At 38.1% G+C, this 20838-nt stretch overlaps 1 protein-coding gene across 2 annotated transcripts; it reads left to right on the top strand.

Moving 5' to 3' along the window:
- Positions 1–1698: 1698 nt before the first annotated feature.
- Positions 1699–20261, top strand: LOC120077784 (protein NUCLEOLAR COMPLEX ASSOCIATED 4). 2 transcript variants are annotated; one of them, XM_039031805.1, is made up of 15 exons: positions 1699–2190; positions 2304–2396; positions 2488–2561; positions 2854–2915; positions 2999–3050; positions 3574–3668; positions 4459–4529; positions 4642–4725; positions 16383–16441; positions 16529–16703; positions 17318–17491; positions 18437–18593; positions 19060–19117; positions 19196–19301; positions 19592–20261. In XM_039031805.1, exons 1-15 carry the CDS (start codon positions 1816–1818, stop codon positions 19760–19762), a joined length of 1806 nt encoding a protein of 601 aa, XP_038887733.1. In that variant the 5' UTR covers positions 1699–1815; the 3' UTR covers positions 19763–20261. The 2 variants fall into 2 exon arrangements, with proteins under 2 accessions (XP_038887733.1, XP_038887732.1); XM_039031804.1 differs by having other exon boundaries at positions 1700–2190; positions 4624–4725.
- Positions 20262–20838: the final 577 nt, after the last annotated feature.

The following is a 20838-nucleotide window of genomic DNA, read 5'->3' as shown; positions in this document are numbered from 1 at the left end:
TGGGCGGAAAAGTCTTCCTCGTCCCCATCTCGCACTCCATGTCATTCCCGTCCGGTTCTCTGTGGAGGAATTTTCTCGTTTGTTTTTTTTTTAATATATTCATTTTTAATAATGTTTATGTTTATTCTAAATCAAATAAAATTATATATTAAATGAGTTATTTTCAATGATTTTTTATTAAAAGAAAATAATATAAAATTTCATGATAAAAATAATATTATTGTAGGTGCAAAAATATAATTCAATTTCATAATTTCTAAAAGTTAAAATTTATATTACAATATCATAGTCTAGTATTCCATTTAAATACTAACATTTATGATCAAAAGGAAGAAAACCTTAAATGTTAAGACAACTTAGAAATGTATTAAAGTATATGAAAATTATAAAATTACTAATTTTTTGTACTCGGTTTTTATAAGGTATATATAAATAAAAACATAATAATAATAATTATTATAAACTCATGTTCTATTTATATAAATAAGTTATCAGTTTGTGATAATAATAATATACTTATTGATATTATTATTATATATTCATCGGGGCGGGTTGGGAGGGAAACTGGGATGGGGATGGGTTGGCAACTGAGCTGGGACCGGGGGGGGGGGGGGGGGGGACTCCCCGTCCTTGTCCTCACTAGGGAAACGGGTCCGCAAGGACCCATCCCTATATATATATATAAAGTTAATCGGGGACGGGGACGAGGACGAGGTAGAGGTACCCTCCCCATCCCCGCTTCGTCTCCGACTGGGGATCTGATGATAATCCTCGGTTTGACCCCCATCCCTGGTCAAACCGAGGATTCCCCGCCTTAGTCGGGGCGGGGACCTGCGATGACCCGATCCCATGGGGATTTTTGCCAACCCTAGGGATGGGGCATATAATCCCTATCCCTGTCCCTGTTTAGTCAACAAGGAAAAAATTTGTCCCTACTCCCTCCCCCATTCTTTGTTCCATTCGGGGCTAGTCCTTACGGGATAAATGGACATCTCTAGTCTCTAGAGTTAATATATCTTAATAAATTTAAAATAATTATAATTAATTAAGTTTTACTATCGTTTTTAAAATTAAATTTAAATTTTCATGTTCAATTTTTTAAATTTATTAATAGAGGTTAAATATGTAAAATATTAGAAGTTGGGAACCAAATTGAAACAATACTCAAATCACAGGTGTAAAATTGTAAAGTTTTGAAACTTATAAACTAAATCAAAATCAAAATCAAAATTTAGTGATTAAATGTGTAATATTTTGAAAACCTGTGGACTAAATAAAGGCTAGACCCAAAACATAGAGACTAACAAGATACTTTTCTGAAGCTAAAAGTCACATAATATTTTTCAAACGACATATGAATGAGGATATAAATTAATATTTTTCAAACGACATATGAATGAGGATATAAATCGACATACTCACTGACGAATGTCCATATTTTAAATTAATATAATTATTAGTGTAAAATTTTAATTATAAGTATAGATTAAAATCTCGGAGTAAAAATTGTATTTAATATAAGAATAGATTGATGTTATGATTAATTGTATTTAATTGTTTTTGGCAACATTAATTATATTTAATATATTTACGAGATTTCATGTGAGATTAGTTAACGAGTATTTAAAAGAAAAAAGAAATGCGAAGGATATCGTATTCCGGGTCAGGTATAAACGTTTATCCATGAACGGAATAGTACGCCCCAACACACAAACAGGTCCACTCTTCAAGTTCAAAAACCTAACTAGCGCTGTGTTCTACCGTAAGCTTTGACAGTTTTCTGTTCCCGCCGTGAGCTCTGTCGTAGCAGCTTCAATGGCGTCCATTCCCTCAAACAATCACAACGACAAGAAGAAGAAGAAGAGTCACAAGCTTTCAGACCTCAAAACCCTAGGCCTCCAACTTCTCTCATCTCGAGCTCACATCAACAACCTCCCTCTGCTTCTCACCTACGTTTCTCCTTCTTCTCCTCCTCCTTATGTCCTTGAAGCCCTCCTCTCCCTTCAATCCTTCTTCATCACCAACCTCCCCTCCCTCCCTTCATCCTCCTTCAAGCCTGCCGCCGCCGGAGACGACGTTCAGGTCGACGCCGAGTTCATTTACCGGACCTGGCTCCGTTCCAAGTTCGATGAACTCGTTAAGTCGCTTATCGATGTGGCGGTTTCTTCCGAATGCGACGACACTCTCAAGGTGCTGGCATTTTGTGAATTTCGAATTCGTTGTGTTGTTTGTGATTTGTTTTGTGTTTGGTGATTTAGTTTAATTATGTATTTTTCTTTATTCTGTTGTTGTGCGTGGTTTAGGAGATTGTACTGGATGCGATTATGGAGTTTGTTAAAGTTGGTAATAAGGGGAAATTTCACTCCGCTGTATACCACAGGTTTCTACAGAGTATCGTAAGTTGCTTTGCCATCGTTAATTACTAGATTTTTGCTGCGTTTCTGATTGTGCTGGAGCTGTGCATTTTACTTTTTCTCTTACATGTAGGCTCATTCTTTGACTCCAGTTGATACTCTGATAGCATTGCTTGTGAAAAAGTACTTCAATCACCTCGATGTCCGGTATGTTTTTTTTCTTCTTCATTTTTTCCCCTTTTAACATCCCGTGCCCAACGTTCAAAATATTTTGCTTTTGCTTCTTGTGCACTGACATGACTGGGATTTCATTTTAACGTTTGTTCCCGCCCTCTTTAGCTCTGTACATTGCATCCTTTTCCTTACATTGTTGATTCCTATGCTAAAAAAGATGTATGGCTTAGTTTTTACCATATTTATAACATTTTTCTCGAATTCTTGAGAGGCATGCTTTAGAATGCCTATGAGATCCATTTTAACTCGCTTCTCTCCTGTGCAGTTATTTCACATATATTAGCATTAAAGAACTTGCCAAGACTTTTAAGGCTGAGTACATGTCTGGTATTTTCTCCCACCTATTCTTGACATTTTGTTATTTTTATTTTCTGAATTTTCCCTTCAGTGAAACTATCTTCTACTTGTAGGTGATAGAAATGTTAGGATTAATGGCGATGATGGTGGTCATTCAAGAGAAGGGTAAATGTTATTTGATTTGAATCATTGTCCTAAAACACTGCTTCTCATCAACATTTTTTAAAGTCATTATACTTCTATATATGCTTGGGATTTTCTCCTTTTTTGGAAACGAAGTATATTAATATTTTAGTTACCCTATGTATATATGATGAGGGAGGAGTCAGCCTACTTTGTCTATGTGGGAATCTTTACCTTGTCTACAGGGAGGGAAACACGTCGTATGTTTTTTTTAGCTCAACAATTTAGGAGTGGGGACTCAATCGCCTGAGATTTAGGGATGCATTGGCACATTAGTTTGTTAATTTAATTAAGAAGTGTAATTTCTTCAATTCTTTGTCAGGCCATATGATATTTAGATCACAAGGAATATATTTTTAACCACCTTAATCCACAAGTTTGTGCTTTGCATGATCCCCATGGAATAATAATTTAAAGGCACTGGAATTATGAAGCCTTTTCAAAATTTGGTTCATCACTGGTGACGTTTGTATTGAATGCATGGAATTTACCTTCTTCCATGCAGAGTGGAGTTCATTCACATTGTGCACTCTATTTTATCCTCCATTCCCCCTTTGGAAAACTCAAATGAATCTGACTACACTATGTGGGTTGAATCAGGTAATTTCTACACAGATTTCGTTTTTGAGCTTATAGATGTCTGTTTGTTTTTATACATAGATCTTGAATTCTTAACATGTTGAATTTAACGTCTCTAACCTTCTCAAACGGTGTTCTGATGGACTGTTTTGGAGACGTAAATAAACTTCTTAGTTTCAACTTTCATATTGACATTTAATTTAGTTTGGTCATTAAAATGGCATCATGAGCTCCAATTTAAGATGAGTAATTTCTAATATGGCCAAGACTGGCCAAACTTTGAATTTTATACTTGGGCCAATTTGAGTAATTGGATTTGTAGGTTCTTTTTATAAACATATTTACACCTGGAATCTTTCATTTTTATGTTTAAACCCTCATGGTGTGTTCCAGAGAGCAGTGCTCAAGATTGTTGTTAAGGGTTCCCCCAATCAAATGACTAATAAAAAGACACTTAATACAACTGGAGAAGTTTTAGCATTTATAGTCTAAATATTCTTTTATCCAGCAGGAGAAGTTTTAGTATTTTTAGTCTAAGCACTTTTTCTCCAGCTAGAGAAGTTTTTTGTAATCTCTAAGGATGGCATACCCTTTTCATATTTCATTTGATTAATGAAATCGTTACCTGCCTAGAAAAAAAATCTAATAAAAAGACCATTGAAGAACTGCTGATCAAGATTCTAAATTTACATTTGTACGAATAACGAGTCATGACATTGAGCATTGCGATTATCTTCTGTGTTTATCGCCAGCACTCCTTTGGTTTTAAGAACCAGAGTTTTTGCTTAAGTTATTATTTTTCCAATTGAAGGTGATGATAACAATGCGCTTTCTGACAATCAAGAAGCAAAGCAGCTTAAGATGAAGAAAAATGATGAAGAGGTCCTTACAACTAGTTCGATCTTTATCTATTTTTTTTTTTTCTCTATTTTCGGTTTTGTTTCTTCTTTTAAAGAACATTATTAACACCCTTCAGGTCTTATCTGCATCAAAGATTGTTAGAAGAATGAAATTAAAATTTTCAAAAGCATGGATTTCATTTCTGAAGTTACCGCTTCCAATTGATGTGTACAAGGAGGTAACTACTCTGCTCTTTGTTTTTGGCTCTGTATAAAAGCATTTGTCATCCCGAAATTGGTCTGTATATCATGGTTTTTCCACCTATTATAATTAACTTGATCGATTACTCAAGAAGTCAATATTGTTTCTGGATTTTTTTTTTTTAAAGAAACGAACTTTTCATTGGATTAATGAAAATAGACAAAGTCTCAAGTACAAAAGACAAATATAGTGGAACAAGAGGTGCGCCTGGGCATCTCAGCTAGGTTGACACTTCCATAGCACCCTCATCATATCCACAAGGAAACAAAACAACCAAAATAGCCAATATCCGAAGTTCGACGACTATTACAAAAGTTATACCAAAACTAGAAAGAATAAAACAAACCAGAAATACAAAAGGAGGAACTGCTTCTAATATGGAGGATAGATAAAAGCCCGCCAATTCAGATTCAGCTCCTGGATTGAGAAATCTTCAAAGGCTCTTGATAGTGTGCACCAAGAAAAAGCGTTCAGTTGAGCAAACTCAAAACAATCTAACCGTGGAGAAGCTTTATCTTGAAAAATTTTGGTTTCTTTCAAACCATAATTTAGCTAGCAAGGCTTTAACCGCATTGCTCCAAAGCAATTTAGGTCTCTTCTTAAGGGCTGGCCCAACCAATATCTGCAAGACACTGCTCCTAAAATCACAACCAAAAACCCAACAAAGATTAAAAAGGAGGAACATATGGGACCGACACTTTTTAGCATAAACACAATAAAAAAGTAGGTGTTGTAAGTCTTCCTGGTTGTCCAAACACAGTGGACAAATGTGAGGTGAAAGGCAGTGAGAGGGGAGCTTCCTTTGCATGACTGTGGCACAATTTAAGTTCCCAAGCAACATGATCCATGTAGTGATGTTCACTCTTCGTTGACTTTTTGTTTTCCAAGGACCCTCCTAAAGTGAAGGTCAATGGGAGAGGCCAAGGCAAGAGATTTAACAGAGAAGACTCCACTTGCTTCCAATGACCAAATTCTTTTATCTGGAATACTAGAGGTTTTTCTGTCCACAAGAATGCACAAAAGAATCTGGAAATCATTAATCCTTTTTCAACAAACTTCGAAAGAAAATAGACCATGAGGATGTGGAGGAATCCCAGTGGTCGGAGTCAGAACCTTTAGGCTTAAGTGCAACCTTAAAAAGCCAAGGAGATTTGATGTTAAGTTTGTCCAGCCAAGGATCAGACCAAAAGGCTGTTCTGCTCCCATTCCCAACCTTAAAACCTGCCAAGTCCTCAATTTTCCACCACTGTCTTGAAATATTGATCCACGGGCTTCTAAGGTTGGAGTGCTCCTTTCCATTAGTGTGCCATTTGAAAGGGCTACTCCCATGTATGCTTCGTATGACCTGACAACAAAAAGGGTCTGCCTACCTTAATGCTTTTCTGATTTCTCCCGGAATGAACCTCGAAACCAGCCACTTGTTCTGATCTTCAGAGATTACATTCCATTCTAAATTTGTTGGGATGGTTCCAACACTAGGGAGTCTTCGTAAAGGGACTTATAGAAGTCAATGATTAGATTTTCAATTTCACAGAAAGAATTTGTTGGGAAACCTTGATTATTTGTTAATTCTGAAATCAGCAAGGGAGCGGCGGGAAAATCTCGAATTCTCATCTCCCAATTTGAGCTAGCTTACTCTTTTGAATTAAATTTCTTTCCTCCAATCTGTAAAGGGGCAATAAATCAGCCTTCAAGGACACTCTCAAATCCAGATCTAGTGTGGAAGATTCATGAGATTCTGCCTTGTTCTCTTCTTTGCCGATTTCTTCTAACAACTTTTCTTCCTGTCTTCTTTGTTTTCCTTCACAATCAGCATGCCAAACTTTTAAGGTGTTCTTTAAGTTTCACAATTTTGAGGATATTACAAAACCTGCCCAACCTTGATAATTTCCCGAGTTTAAGGATCTTTCTATAATTTGATAAAAATGCTTGTTTAGCAGCCAGCTATTGCAAAAGCGAAAAGGAGAGGGCCCCACTCAAAGGATGCAACTTCTAGCAAAAGGGGAAAATGATAGGAGGAGATCCGGACTTTCTTTACCACTCTTGTGTCTGCAAATGCCTCATCCCAATCATTTGAAACAAGGAATCTATCAAGCAAAGAACGTGAAACCACCCTTCCTTCCCTTGACCAAGTAAATCTTCCATTAGATAGTGGTATTTCCAGCAAATTGGCTTCTGCAATGAACTTGTTGAACTTCCTCATGCCTCTTGTTAATCTTCCCATTGGAAAGTGTTCAAGAATTGTTCTAGTAACATTGAAGTCTTCACCCAAGCACCAAGCTTCTGTGCAATAGGCTGAAAGGGATGATAATATAGGCCAAATAAATCTTCTTTCTTTGTAATCCGATGGGCCGTATACATTAGTCATCCAACAAACTTTTCTAAACGGATAAAGAGTAGCCTCCTTTTAGGACTTCAATAATTGAGATTTTGCTTTCATCCCACATAGTTAGCATTCCTCCTGATTTACCATAGGCTTGAACACAAATCCATCCTACATCTTTTGAGCTCCATAAAGCTTTGATAAGGTCAATTTCAAATGATTCTCTCTTAGTCTCTTGAATTAGCACCAAGTCCGGATTTGTATTTTTAATCAGACGTTTAAGGGCCAAATGTTTAGATTGGTCTCCAAGTCCTCCAGTGTTCCAAGTTATAATCTTCATCGTGGACAAATTCCTTGAATTTCTCACTCTTTCTATCCTCAAGTCAAGGTAAGCTCACAAGCTTCTACTATCGATCTCAACTTTTGGGGAATTTTCTTTCTTTGATTAGGAGGGAAACGAGATGCTTCAATCCTTCCAATTTCCTTGCTGTCAACAGGTTGAAACAAATTACTGAGATCAATACCAAAAGAATCAATTCCTTATGTTTCTGCTTGGTGCACCTATGTTTCATAAGCATCTAGCTCTTAGCACTAACAATTGATTTTCCATCCGAATCTTGTTGAATTGTGCTTGAATTGATTGGAGAAGGACACGAGGTACCTCACACAAATTGAATGTTTACGCCTAAGATTTTAATGATAGATTGTTGGAAGTTAAAGGACGAAAAAGGAGACTTTACTGACCTGTTGATTGAATAACTTGGAAGTTGAACTCGGACACAACATTCTTCCAGTAGATCAGAGTTCACTAATGCGGACCAAGAGTTGAGGAAGGAGGTTCGTCCATTGACGTAATGTTTTGGGAAAGGCTTGAACAAATGAGCACGCTTTTTTAGAGCCGAAGAGGAGATCCTAATCGTGGAGATTTTGTCTGGTTTATTACTTAAAGAACACTGGTTTGAATTATGCTATGAAGATTCAATAGGAGAGGAGTCTGACCGATTGTACTGTGAGGCTTGGATAGGAAAATCGGGAACTAAGTCAGAGTTTCACCATTGGCGTACCAGAAACTTGGAGTAGCTGAATCGTTTGGGGTTGTGGGGCCTACCATATGTTTAAGATTCTTCCCAGGAAAAGCAGGGGCGTTTGAATGTCTATTAATCATAAAACTGCTGGAATGGGAAGCGTTTCTTTTCTCATTAAGTATTCGACCGCCGAATTTCTCTCTCATTGAATTTGACCCATCAGATTCGTTTCGCGTGCTCGACTTTGACTCTTCCTCTTCAAGTGCGTTTAGCTTAGACGTGTTCGTACCTGGATTTTGAATCAAATCCACTTATAGCGTTTTGAGTCGTCTGCAACGGTCTTTGGTTTTTTTGATGAACAATGGTCGGCTTCCATGAAGGCCTTGAGAGAAGGATGAAGTGCTTTTTAATGGCTTCGAAGGGATTTCTAGAGAAAATCAACTTGAGAAAATCCCATTCACTGATTGATAAGTTGATATTCACATCTTCATCTGTAGCAACCTGTTGCAAACAAACTAAATCAATAGGATTAGAGAAATCACTAATGAATAGATCTTGTTAACAATGTTGGTAGCTTCAATTGATTCAACCTCACCAAAATTAACAAAGAAGTTGCCCCTGATTTCATCCTTTAACTCGATTGTCGCAAGCATAAAACCACACAAATTCTTTTTGACCTGGATTTTTGCTTCAGCTCAATTCATGAGGTTAAGTGTTTCAATTGCTGTGCTCTCCAGCCCTCCAAAGTGCACACCAATAGCCTCGAACATGTCTCTACACCAAAATTCCAGGGGAAGATTTTTTTATAGATAGCCAACCTCCAAATCCTTTTAAAAACGATGGCCTACTGTGCTGAAATGTGCTCCACTTTTCAAATAATAGATGATATTTCCCATAGTCAAACCATTTCCCTAGAGCTTCATTCATTTCTTCAAGCTTTCCTTGGTTAACTTTGATCAAAGCTCTGCAAACAAAGGATTAATAATAACTTTAGCTCGAAAGAGACCTTCCTGGAAATTGATGATATATTTCATTCATCAAACACAAATAGTCTTGATAGCACCCATAAATTATTAAAATCTTCTTGTAGCAGGCTCTGTTTTCCAATCTCTAAAGCAGGGAATGGAGATTCAAACTTTTTTTTGTTTTGTCGTTTGCTCTGTTTTAGCGTTGAGGAAGCGGAGGGCTTCTGGGCTTTAATACCAACGTTGCGTTGCTCTCATGTTAGTTCAGTGGGATGGGGAGTTCTGAAGTAGGTTCATCAAATGTTTCAACCATCAAATTCAATCTAAGTGACGCTTAAGCATTCCCAAAAAGGCTTTCCATCCCTACTGCACTTTCTCCACTGGTATATGGATGAAGGATTGACTGCCATGTGCCGGCCACACCACACATCTTAGAACCCGTTTGTGTTGGAAGTGAACTTCGAGAGTCTTGTTGCCCCAAAATCATCACGTCCATTCCTTAGGAAGAAACAATTACTTCATCCACTAAGAAGTTCTGAAATTTGATCCATAAACCAAAGAAGATGGGACTTTGATAAATGGAGGACTTTATTAGCTTTCACATCTTCTACACAAAAAAATTCGGATTCGAGCCAAGTGCAGAAAAAATCACCGTTCACTTTGCAACTAACCACTTTCATGATGTTTCGTGTAGTAGTCAGAGAGGTCGCTGGAGATCCTTGTCCCCGTAGTCGCTCTATGACCAAGAGTGGAGATGATTGGATAAGAAGAGTATGTTGAGGAAAGCGATTAGAGGTGTAGAAGGCTATCGAAAAAGTGAGGAGAGGGAAGGAGAGGAGCCGCAGATATTTTGGTCGGGGGAAGGAAGGAGGGAGCTGAAGAACATTATTCTTAGGTTTTATGTTTCTGGAAACAATTTACATCTCATTTTACCTTTGATGTAGTTATTTTATTTTGTGGGGGGCGCACAATGCAGTTATGCTTTCTAATGATCTAGATGGACAATTTATATCCATACGATTTGCTGCTGTTTGGGAACAGTATTAAAAAAATTGTTCCCCACTTTTTTCAATTTGTATTCTAATATTAATGTTCGGACAGTAATTCTTTTACGTTGGTTTTGGTTGAGTTATTTTTAATAGTTGCCTTTAGCTTGAGTATTGAAATAGAAGAGAAAGAAAACGACACAAGGAGTTTACGTGGAAAACCCTAATTCAGGGAAGAAAAACCACGATAGAAAAGGACTTATTATTTTTAAACGTCATACTACAATAAACCTTAACCTCAGATATAAATAGAATGAGATGAAACCCTAATTTAGCAAATATAGTATAAATTACAAAAATGCCCTTAGGGCTAATTCAACGTATTTCAACACTCCCCCTCAAGTTGGGGCGTAGATATCGGCAAGACCCAACTTGCTAATACAAGCTTCAAACGTTTGTCTCGATAATCCTTTCGTAAGAACATCTGCAACCTGTTGGACTGAAGGTACATAGGGAATACAGATAGCTCTGCTGTCTAACTTTTCTTTAATAAAGTACCTGTCAATTTCCACATGTTTGGTTCTATTATGTTGCACGGGATTATTCGCAATACTGATGGCAGCCTTTTATCACAATACAGCTTCATGGGCCCCGAACTATTCTCGTGAAGATTAGATAAAACTTTCTGCAACCAGATTTCTTCACACACTCCTAGACTCATAGCTCTATACTCTGCCTCAGCACTACTTCTGGCCACTACACCCTGTTTTTAACTTCGCCAAGTTACCAAATTTTCCCATACGAAGGTACAGTACCCTGAGGTTGACTTTCTATCAGTCACAAATTCGGCCCAATCTGAGTCAGTATATGCCTCGATGCTCCGTGTGTCATGTTTTCTAAACTCCAAGCCTTTCCCAGGGGTGGACTTCAGGTGTCTCAAAATTCGAGTCACAGCTTCCATGTGCTCCTCATATGGACTCTGCATGAACTGACTTACCACACTCACAGCATAAGAGATGTCGGGCCTAGTATGAGATAACTAAATCAGTTTTCCTACCAAGCGTTGATACCGCTCCTTATTCACAGGAATTTCTTCCGAAATGTTTTTCAGTTTGCTATTGACCTCAATAGGAGTGTCAATGGGTTTGCATCCAGTCATTCCTGTTTCCTTCAACAAGTCCAGAGTATACTTCCGCTGAGATACAGATATTCCTGCTTTTGATCTTGCCACTTCCAACCCGAGAAAATGCCTCAAACTACCAAGATCCTTGATTTCAAATTCACTTGTCATCCTTTGTTTTAGCTTAGCAATTTCTGTCGTGTCATCTCCTGATAGGATAATGTCATCAACATACACTACCAATACAACAATCTTTCCTAAGAGTGATTTTTTTGATAAACAAAGTATGATCAGAATGCCCCTGAACAAACCCTTGGGACTTAACAAACACGGTGAACCTATCAAACCATGCCCTAGGGGACTTCTTCAACCCATATAAAGACTTCCTGAGTTTGCAAACATGATTCCCAAATTTAGCTTCGAAACCTGGAGGTGGACTCATGTAAACTTTCTCTTTTAACTCACCATTTAGGAAGGCATTTTTTACATCTAGATGATGTAGGGGCCAATCTTTATTTACGGCGACAGATAGAAGAACACGAATCGTGTTTAACTTAGCCACTGGGGAAAAAGTTTCTGAATAATCAATCCCATACGTTTGAGTGAACCCTTTCGCAACTAACCTGGCCTTATATCTCTCGAGTGTTCCGTCAGACTTATACTTCACTGTGAACACCCATTTGCAACCAACTGTTTTCTGACCTCTAGGGAGAGCTACTAACTCCCAAGTCTTATTTGCCTCGAGAGCTCTCATTTCCTCCATTACTGCTGCTTTTCACTCGGGAACTTCTATGGCCAAATGTACACTGGTAGGTATTGCTAGAGCATCCAGCTGAGTAGTGAAAGCCTTAAAACCAGGAGATAAGTTACTATAGGTCAAAAAACTATGCAAAAGGTACTTTGTACATGACCTGGTTCCCTTTCTCAGAGCAATTAGAGCAATTGACATATCCAGAGTGGTATCATAGTTGTCAGTTTTCGTCTGTCTCTCTTCAGTATCAGACTTCTGAGACAATTCTACATCTTCTTGAGGATCTTTCAGCACCTCATTATCTCCTGAAGTTTCAACCTACTTTGAGCTTGTCTCATCATTTTCTATGTTCCCAGACTTCTCTTCAAGAATCTCCTCTGAAACAACGGGATCTTGAACCTGAGCTGGTTCCGACGCTTGGACATTTTCCAATGGAGCACCAGGGGTTTCTTGAATTTCCTTTTTGAGATTCTTCCTGTAGTATGTTATCTAGGACACTTGTCTAGTAGGAAGGACCGACACGGGAATAGCAGGAGCAGAGTTAAGTTCAAGACTAGGTAGACTGGGTCCAGAAATATTAGGATTAGGCTCAAGATTGAAGCTAATAGGTACGGAGTACGTGGAACTGTTAGTCTCTTCATTCGTGGTCTCCCCCTGAAGATGACTAACGGGAAAGAACGGTTTATCTTCAAGGAACATGACATCCATAGTGAAAAAATATTTTTTGGAAGATGGGTGAAAGCATTTATAGCCTCGCTGGTGAAGAGGATACTCGACAAACACACATTTTTGAGCTCGTGGAGCCAACTTAGTTCAGTGTGGACCATGAGTATGAACAAAGGCTGTACGCCCAAACACACGAAGAGAAACCTCAGGAATAAGACGGGTAGACTGATAGGACTCTTTAAAGCACTCAAGAGGAGTTTGAAACTTTAGAACTCGTGAAAGCATTCTATTAATGAGATGAGCTGCGGTAAGAACTCCATCTCCCCACAGGTACGAAGGGAGAGACATTGGAATCATCAAGGAACGAGCCACTTCAATGAGGTGACAATTTTTCCATTCAGCCACCCCATTTTGTTGAGGAGTATATGCACACGAGTTTTGATGGATGATCCCTTTTGACGCTAGGAATTCCTGGAAGGTGTGATTGACAAACTCACGGCCATTGTCATTCCGAAGAATGACAATCTTTGTGTTGAACTGTGTTAATATGGTGGTATAGAACTGTTTGAAGGTAGATAGGACTTCGGACTTATCAGCAAAGAGATATACCCATGTAAGTCGGGTATGGTCATCGATGAAAGTTACAAACCATCGTTTACCAGACAGGGTAGAGATGCTTGAGGGACCCCAAACATCACTATGGACCAGGTTAAAAGGCTGGGTAGGTTTATAGGGTTGAGAAACAAACAACACACGAGGTTGTTTAGCACGTATACAGACATCACAAGATAATGAAGAAACATTCACATTATAGAATAAATGAGGAAATAAATATCGCATATATTGAAAACTAGGATGTTCAAGACGGAAATGCCACAATAAATAATTTGTTTCAGACATAGTAAACGAAGATAAAAGACTAGTCCTAAACAAGCTTTTGGAGGAAGCATCTTCAGAAAGGAAATATAGGCCTCTGTCATATCGGGCAGTGCCAATCGTCTTCCTCGAGCTCAAGTCCTGAAACAAAGCAGTATCTGGTGAGAAGACAACTCTACAGTTCAAATCTTTTGTTATTTTGCTTATTGATAATAAGTTGTAAGAAATTTTGGGCACATGTAAGACATTTTGCAGAGTTAATCCATGAAATGGTGACAGTTTGCCTTTTCCAGCAATAGGAGCGAAGGACCCATCCACAATTCGAATCCTCTCATTTCCAGCACTTGGATAGTATGAGAGAAATTGGTCGGATGAGCCAATCAAGTGATCGGTCGCTCCTGAATCTAGAATCCATAACTCATTCCCTTCAACAAGGAAACTAAAAGATTGAGGGTTACCTGATTAAGCAACTGCCGATCCCTATGGTACCTGAATCACCAGGGTTGGTCAGTGGAGGCTGAGTTTGAGGTTGTGCGGCCCCCTCAACTGATTCACCCACTAGAGCACGTCCAAATTTCGACTTGTCCTTCGGAGGGCGACGTTTACTATTCGGAGGGCGACCATGGAATTTCCAGCACTGATCTTTCGTGTGCCACTGTTTTTGCAATGCTCACATACTGGGGGTGTTTTACTATTCTGCTTGTCACCATCAGCTCCAACAGACTTCACCCCGAAGGTAGCTGACTCTACAGTGGTAACACCCGACCCATTCATTGCACTTGATCTATCTTCTTCCAATCTAACCTCTGAACAGACCTCCATGAGAGACGGTATTGGTTTCTGCCCTAGTATTCGACTTCGAACTGTATCAAATTTGGGGTGCAACCCTGCAAGAAAATCATACACACGCTCAACCTCTTCTATCTTGGAGTATTGAATTCCATCTTGCGAGCAGTTCTAGATGATCTCCCGACATAGATCCATTTCTAACAACGACATCTTGCTGAAGTATGACGTTACATCCATACTCCCTTGTTTGCATTCGTGAACCTGTTTACGTAGAGTATACAGGCGGGATGCGTTCTGACACCTGGAATATAACCTTTGGATTGCATCCCAAATATCTCGGGTAGTGGCTGAATAGAGTAAAGGTTTCCCAATTTGTGGTTCCATGCTTCTGATTAACATTGAGTGGAGTAAAGAATCGTTTGCCTTCCAGACACGCTCTTGAAGATCTCTAGGATTCGGTCGTGGTATCTCTCCAGTCAAATATCCAAACTTATGGCGTCCCTCAAGGACCATTTTAATTGTTTGGGACTAAGAGAAGTAATTTTGCCCATTCAACTTCTCTCCCGTGATCATTCCTGCCGAATTTCCTATAGTTCCAGATAAAAAATTAGTAGTAGTAAGAGTAGGAAACATTGATACCGGATTTTCTGAATACACCGGGGAAGAATCATGGTCATTCAATCTGGCTCCAAGGGCGGCCATCTGTTGCTGGAGACTAACCAATTGTTGTTGGAGTTCCCCATGAGATTCAGATTTGGAATTTTTCTGTCCAAAAGTCATGGGATTTTCTTCAACGGAATCACCCATTTGAAACTGAGGTTGAACCGGGTACACATGAGGAAGAAGCTGTCCACCATGGTACTGTGAAGGAGCTACTGTCGAAAGTCCACCGGCGGTAGAATGCGGCTACCCGTGACCGGCGTTGCTCCTAGACGGTTGCGACGGAGGGTAACGGACAGAAGGCTCGGCGATCGGCTGCGAGGTTGAAGCAATTGCGCCGATCTGACTCGACCCGGCAAACCCACGACCGTCTGGAGCAGATCCGGTCTTGAGCGAAGTCAAGGGACCGATCGGCTGCAAGGGACAGACTGCGTGCGCCAGAAAAGGAACGCTTGCGTGCAAAGTCGAGGGGCCTTCATCGATCGGTTGGAATGACTGAGTCTGGAAGCTAATCGGCGCGTCGGCTGGAGCAAGCCCACCATCAACTGTTCGGCTCGCCGGCTGGATCTGTTCGGCTACGCCACCTGGGATGATGGTTCGGAGATAGCGGTCGACTGCTGCTTGAATCAAAGCCTCATTGGTCAGTGTACCTTCACCTATCAAGTTTGATGACTGAGTTTCTTCTATTGGGGCTAGGGTTTCATCACCTTACTCTGATACCATATTGAGATAGAAGAGAAAGAAAACGACACAAGGAGTTTACGTGGAAAACCCTAATTCAGGGAAGAAAAACCACGATAGAAAATGACTTATTATTTTTAAATGACATACTACAATAGACCCCAACCTTAGATATAAATAGAATGAGATGAAACCTTAATTTAAGCAAAAGATAGTATAAATTAAAAAAATGCCCTTTAGGGCTAATTCAACGTATTTCAACATTGAGAAGAAATTTTCTAGTGTTAATTATACCAGAAACACAAGTGATGTACAGGAGGCTCTCATGGTAGGCCATGAAATAGTGTAAGAATTCTTTTTTTTTTTTTTTTGGGTAACATTTTCATTAAAAAAATTCTAAAAGACTAATTTTCTGAAAACCACCCGAGCAGTAACTGTTTTTTAGCTTTATTTTATCTGGGGACTTAGGACTAGACCTATAAAGCAAATCCTCTGGTCTTTTGTAAACTTCTTGTGATCGATCCCCATCTAATTTAGGTAAGAAGTTGTATTATCATAGATTCTCTCTGTGTTTCTTGACGATACCTCTCGTATCATTGTACCATATTGTTGTCTTTTTCTTCAATTACTTATTCTTGATAAATACATGGGTTGGTTATTCAGAAAATCTTCTATGATTGTCTGTGTAACAACCTACCCTTCCCCATTGTCTTCACATTGTAATTCTTTTTATCCCCCTTTTTTAGCGTTGTTGTCATCTAATATCATTTTGCTCATCCTTTTGCTACTCAGGTTCTTGTAATTCTTGATCAGGAAGTCATTCCTTATCTTTCTAAACCAATCATATTATGGTTAGTGATAATATGGCTTGTATATTCTCTCTTATAAATAAAGCTTGTATTTCTCATTAAACACATTTGTTACAAAATAAAATGCAGCGACTTCTTAATAAAATCCTACGATATTGGTGGCGTCATCAGTGTTATGGCTCTTAGCAGCCTCTTCCTCCTAATGACAAAATATGGTTTAGAATATCCAAACTTCTATGAAAAACTTTACGCTCTACTGGTCCCTTCAATATTCATGGCAAAACATCGGGCCAAGTTTTTTCAGGTAAAGTTGAGTGGTTTGTCTTTTTTTTTTTTTTTTTTGTTTACATTATCTTTTTCGGAAATGAATTTTTAGGAGTATGGATGGCGATTGCAAGTATCTTCTTGGAATTTTAAATGCTCTTCAATCTTGAGAGTATAATTATCTCCTAATTTAAAGACTATTTGGTTGCCTATTTCACCTAGTTTGAGTTAATTCCAGTAGATAATACAATGTAAAGGGAAGGGTTTTTGGCATGCTTTTCTTGGTGCATTTGGATAGATAGAAATCTCAAAAGAGGTTTGGGACATTGTTAAATTTAGTATACCCTCTTTGTGGATGTCAATTTCTAGGTTATTTATCAGTTAGGTTATTTATTTATTTATTTATTATTATAAATATTGGAGTTTGTTAGTACTTGGCTAGAGTTCTGATTCCTTTTGTTGCAAATTGAGAAGATGATCAAATATTAAAGCTACTCCCGTTTATTTATTTTGTACATAGAACACATTTCCATATCCTAGGGGTTCGTATGTCATCAACGATGAAAACCAAGTTGTAATATCACTAATGACTTTTCTAAATGTAATGGTTCATTTTCGGTGATTTCCTAACATTTTTTATACCGTTCTTGGCAGCTTCTTGATTCCTGCTTGAAGTCGCCACTTCTTCCAGCATACTTGGCTGCTGCTTTTGCTAAGAAATTGAGTAGGCTATCACTTGTTGTTCCTCCATCAGGAGCACTTGTCATTATAGCACTTATTCACAATCTCTTGCGGAGACATCCCTCAATCAACTGTTTGGTTCACCGGGTAGCTCTTATTTATTATTATTTTTTTTTAATGTGGAAAGCCATTTTATATGAGTAGCTAGCTTTACTGCAATAAGATTACTTTCTTAACCTCGCCTGTTGACCTTTGAAAGCTATAGTATGGCCTAGCCCATAGTGGGATAACTATATTTTGGGATTTAAGAGACATTAAGTAGTCACCTCTTGGTGGTGGAATTTGGGAATGGGGATCCAAATTACCCCGTTTGGTGGGAATCTATGCAATTCCAACATCTTAGTATTCCTCTTGGAGAACATTTTGTACATCAAACATGGTTTTCTAAATCCATTTCAGCATTTTGTTTAGCCCAGCGTTTCGGTCGGCAGTGGCATCATAAACCTATCAGATCTTGAAATTATGTACCATCGGCATCCTAATTCAGCACGCTTCAGACCAGTCTTACTCGCGTTCACGAAACTATTGCATTATAAAATTTAAAGTTGACAAGTAGATCAGTTAACCTATGAAGCATAATTACAATTAATTATAATTCAATTACATTTTATAAATCCTTCACCAATGCAAACAGTTATACGACTCAAACTTTGTTCCTAGTTATCTAAGAACCATTGGTTATGCTCTGAAGTAGGCATTTGTTTTCCAATTTCAAGCAATCCTGTTCCTAAGCTTCGCATTCTTGAGCCCCAACACTGAGCTATATATCAAACATTCTAGATTTTTCTAATTCTCCCAGAAATAGGTGGTCTGCGGGGATTCTCAAAAAATATCTATTGCCATAAATAAGTGGCTTAACTAGAAAACATTGTCGTTCGGTGGATTTTCTATTTGAAAACTGTCCACCTTAGGATATTGGTTATGATTGAAGGTAGCACTGTTTTTAATCTTATTGTTATAGATAGATTCTATAACCTGTGCATCAACTTCTTTTGCTTTCTTTGGAATGTAATGTATGTATGATGTGAGTAGGAGAATGTTAGTGAGAGTAAGAACGATGATTCAAAAAGTGAAGAGGTTGTTAAAGGCGCAGATGCTTCAGAGGTTGATGCTGATACACCCAACATGAAGCCAGGCATCGACCATTTTAACTATGAGGAAACTGATCCTATTAAATCTAGTGCCTTGAGTAAGTGTTGTTTTTTTCTTTTTCTTTTTTCCTTTTTACTTTATAAATGGGTGGTTTTTTCCCTTTAATTTCTTGGATTATATTCTTATCATCACGCGTTTGATAATTTATTTCGTGCCTTCCAATTGGATTCTCTCTCTATTGGAGGGAAGGGGACAAGGACATGTGGATTAATTAGTGTTCCTGTGGTGAACTGTTAATATCACCATCACTTGTCAAAATTGCTTTCTTGACTTACTTTCCTATGGTTTACACAAGATCTTTTAATTCATAAGTCTTGTCAGGTTTCATGGCTGAAAATACAGTTAGCTATGTGTCATGTGGTTGTTTGTTCCACAATAGTCCATGTGTGCTCAATTTGAATCGTGCCTTTTTGAGTTAATTATATTGGTGGCCGCTTTCTTTTTATTTTGTGTGGTGATTTAATATTTGGTGAGATCCTTGTTAACAAGAATTATTGGTACAGGAAGTTCACTTTGGGAAATTGATAGTCTTCGACACCATTATTGTCCTCCTGTTTCAAGGTATGCAGTTTAATATTGATCCAGAAACTTCCGTTGGTTCGGATTTCATACTGAAAACTAGTCCTTATGTTCTTGTAGGTTAGTTTTGTCCCTTGAGAATGATCTGACTGTGAGATCAAAAACAACTGAAATTGATGTTAAAGATTTTGTTGCCGGTTCATACTCTACAATACTCGGGCAAGAGGTAAGTTTCACTGGTTCGGTAATTTTGCTATAATTAGTAAGTTATTTTATATATTCTTGTAAGATTATATATTGTCCTTTTTTAAATTGCAATGGTTAAGATTATTGACTATTATTCCATAGAAAGAGTGGATGTTTTCTCCTTTGTTCGGGATGAATCTCCTAGCTATTTACGACCTTTGATATCGTCTCTGAAATCCATCTTTGCATCACTTCCCTAACAAAGAATAAAAATTGGATAAAATAAAATTCAAATGGTCTTTTTGTCCTGAATGGTGTCTTTGGTTGCAGTTGAAAAAGAAACTGAAGCGAGTCCCTCTGGCATTCTACCAAACACCCCCCACCACCTTGTTCTCGGAGTCTGATTTCGCTGGCTGGAGTTTCAATCACGAACACAGTGAGAAGAATATTGATGGTAGCGATCATCTTTCGGCAAAAAGACAGCGCATAGGGAGCTCATAACTTAGGTTTCTTCACCTCCAAATTTGCATTGGGGCATGTTCATTCCTCCAGTGAGAACTACATTCCAGGAAGCATTGAAATATGGTAGAAAGATGAATTGCTTATATTATCTCTCGCTTAGGCTCTATAAGAATCGCCCGACCGTAGCAGGTTAACTGTTGGAAGATTGCGAATCCTTTAAGCAGTTTATCACTCAAGAGTGGGGGGTGAAATTTTGCAGCCTTACCATGTGCCATTCCTAATTGGACTTCCAAGCGTAACAAAGAGGTGATATTTACTTGTATTAGTTTTTTCTTTATTTATTCAGGTTACTATTTACTTGTATTAGTTTTTTCTTTATTTATTCAGGTTACATTAATAACTTTTGAAGTAAATTTTGTTTTGATTTTTGTGAATTGAGGTGTAGCAGCCAGTTGTACACATTTTTTTTTTTGTAGTTTCTAATATATGACTTTGAATTTGTATTTTATAGAAATTTAATGAATTTAACTTCAGTGAAGGGTTGGAAATCTTGATTAATAGCCTGCGAGTTGGGTTAACTGGTTTTTGAAGTGATGCAAAATACGACTCGCAATGAAACGAGTTGAACCTCTTATTATTTTGGGATGACTTTCTCTTGAGGAGGCCCAAATGAATTTTGACTCAACTTTTGAAAACTCAAGTCTTTTAGCCTTTTACTTTCGCCATTGTTAGGTGAAATTATCAAAACAATCTAATATATGTGGGGAGGGTTGACTCCTCAATTCATGTTAAATCGTCTTTCTTCTCAGTTTCTTTTCTCTATGTTACATTCTTGCTCTTGCTTTTTGATCTCGTGCTCTCCATCTTCCATTTTTTCAGATTGTTTGCAAAACAAAAAATGTGCGTGAGGGAGGGAGGTTGTAAAACAAAGAAAAAGAAAACGGAAGGAGTTGGCTTGTTGAAGGGAAAAAAATTGAAGGATGCTTTTAAGATAAGGGGTTTTTACATAGAAGCCCTAAAGAAAGGCTCTATATTTTATAAATATCTTAAATTTTGATTTTTTTTTCAATGATGGCTTTTAAGGTTAATTTTGGACAATTATATCTTTTTTTTTT

This window comes from Benincasa hispida, chromosome 5, assembly GCF_009727055.1.
Source record: "Benincasa hispida cultivar B227 chromosome 5, ASM972705v1, whole genome shotgun sequence".
NCBI lineage: Eukaryota > Viridiplantae > Streptophyta > Magnoliopsida > Cucurbitales > Cucurbitaceae > Benincasa > Benincasa hispida.
Note: the sequence above shows the minus strand (reverse complement) of the source record. Positions and strands in the feature narration are given on the sequence as shown.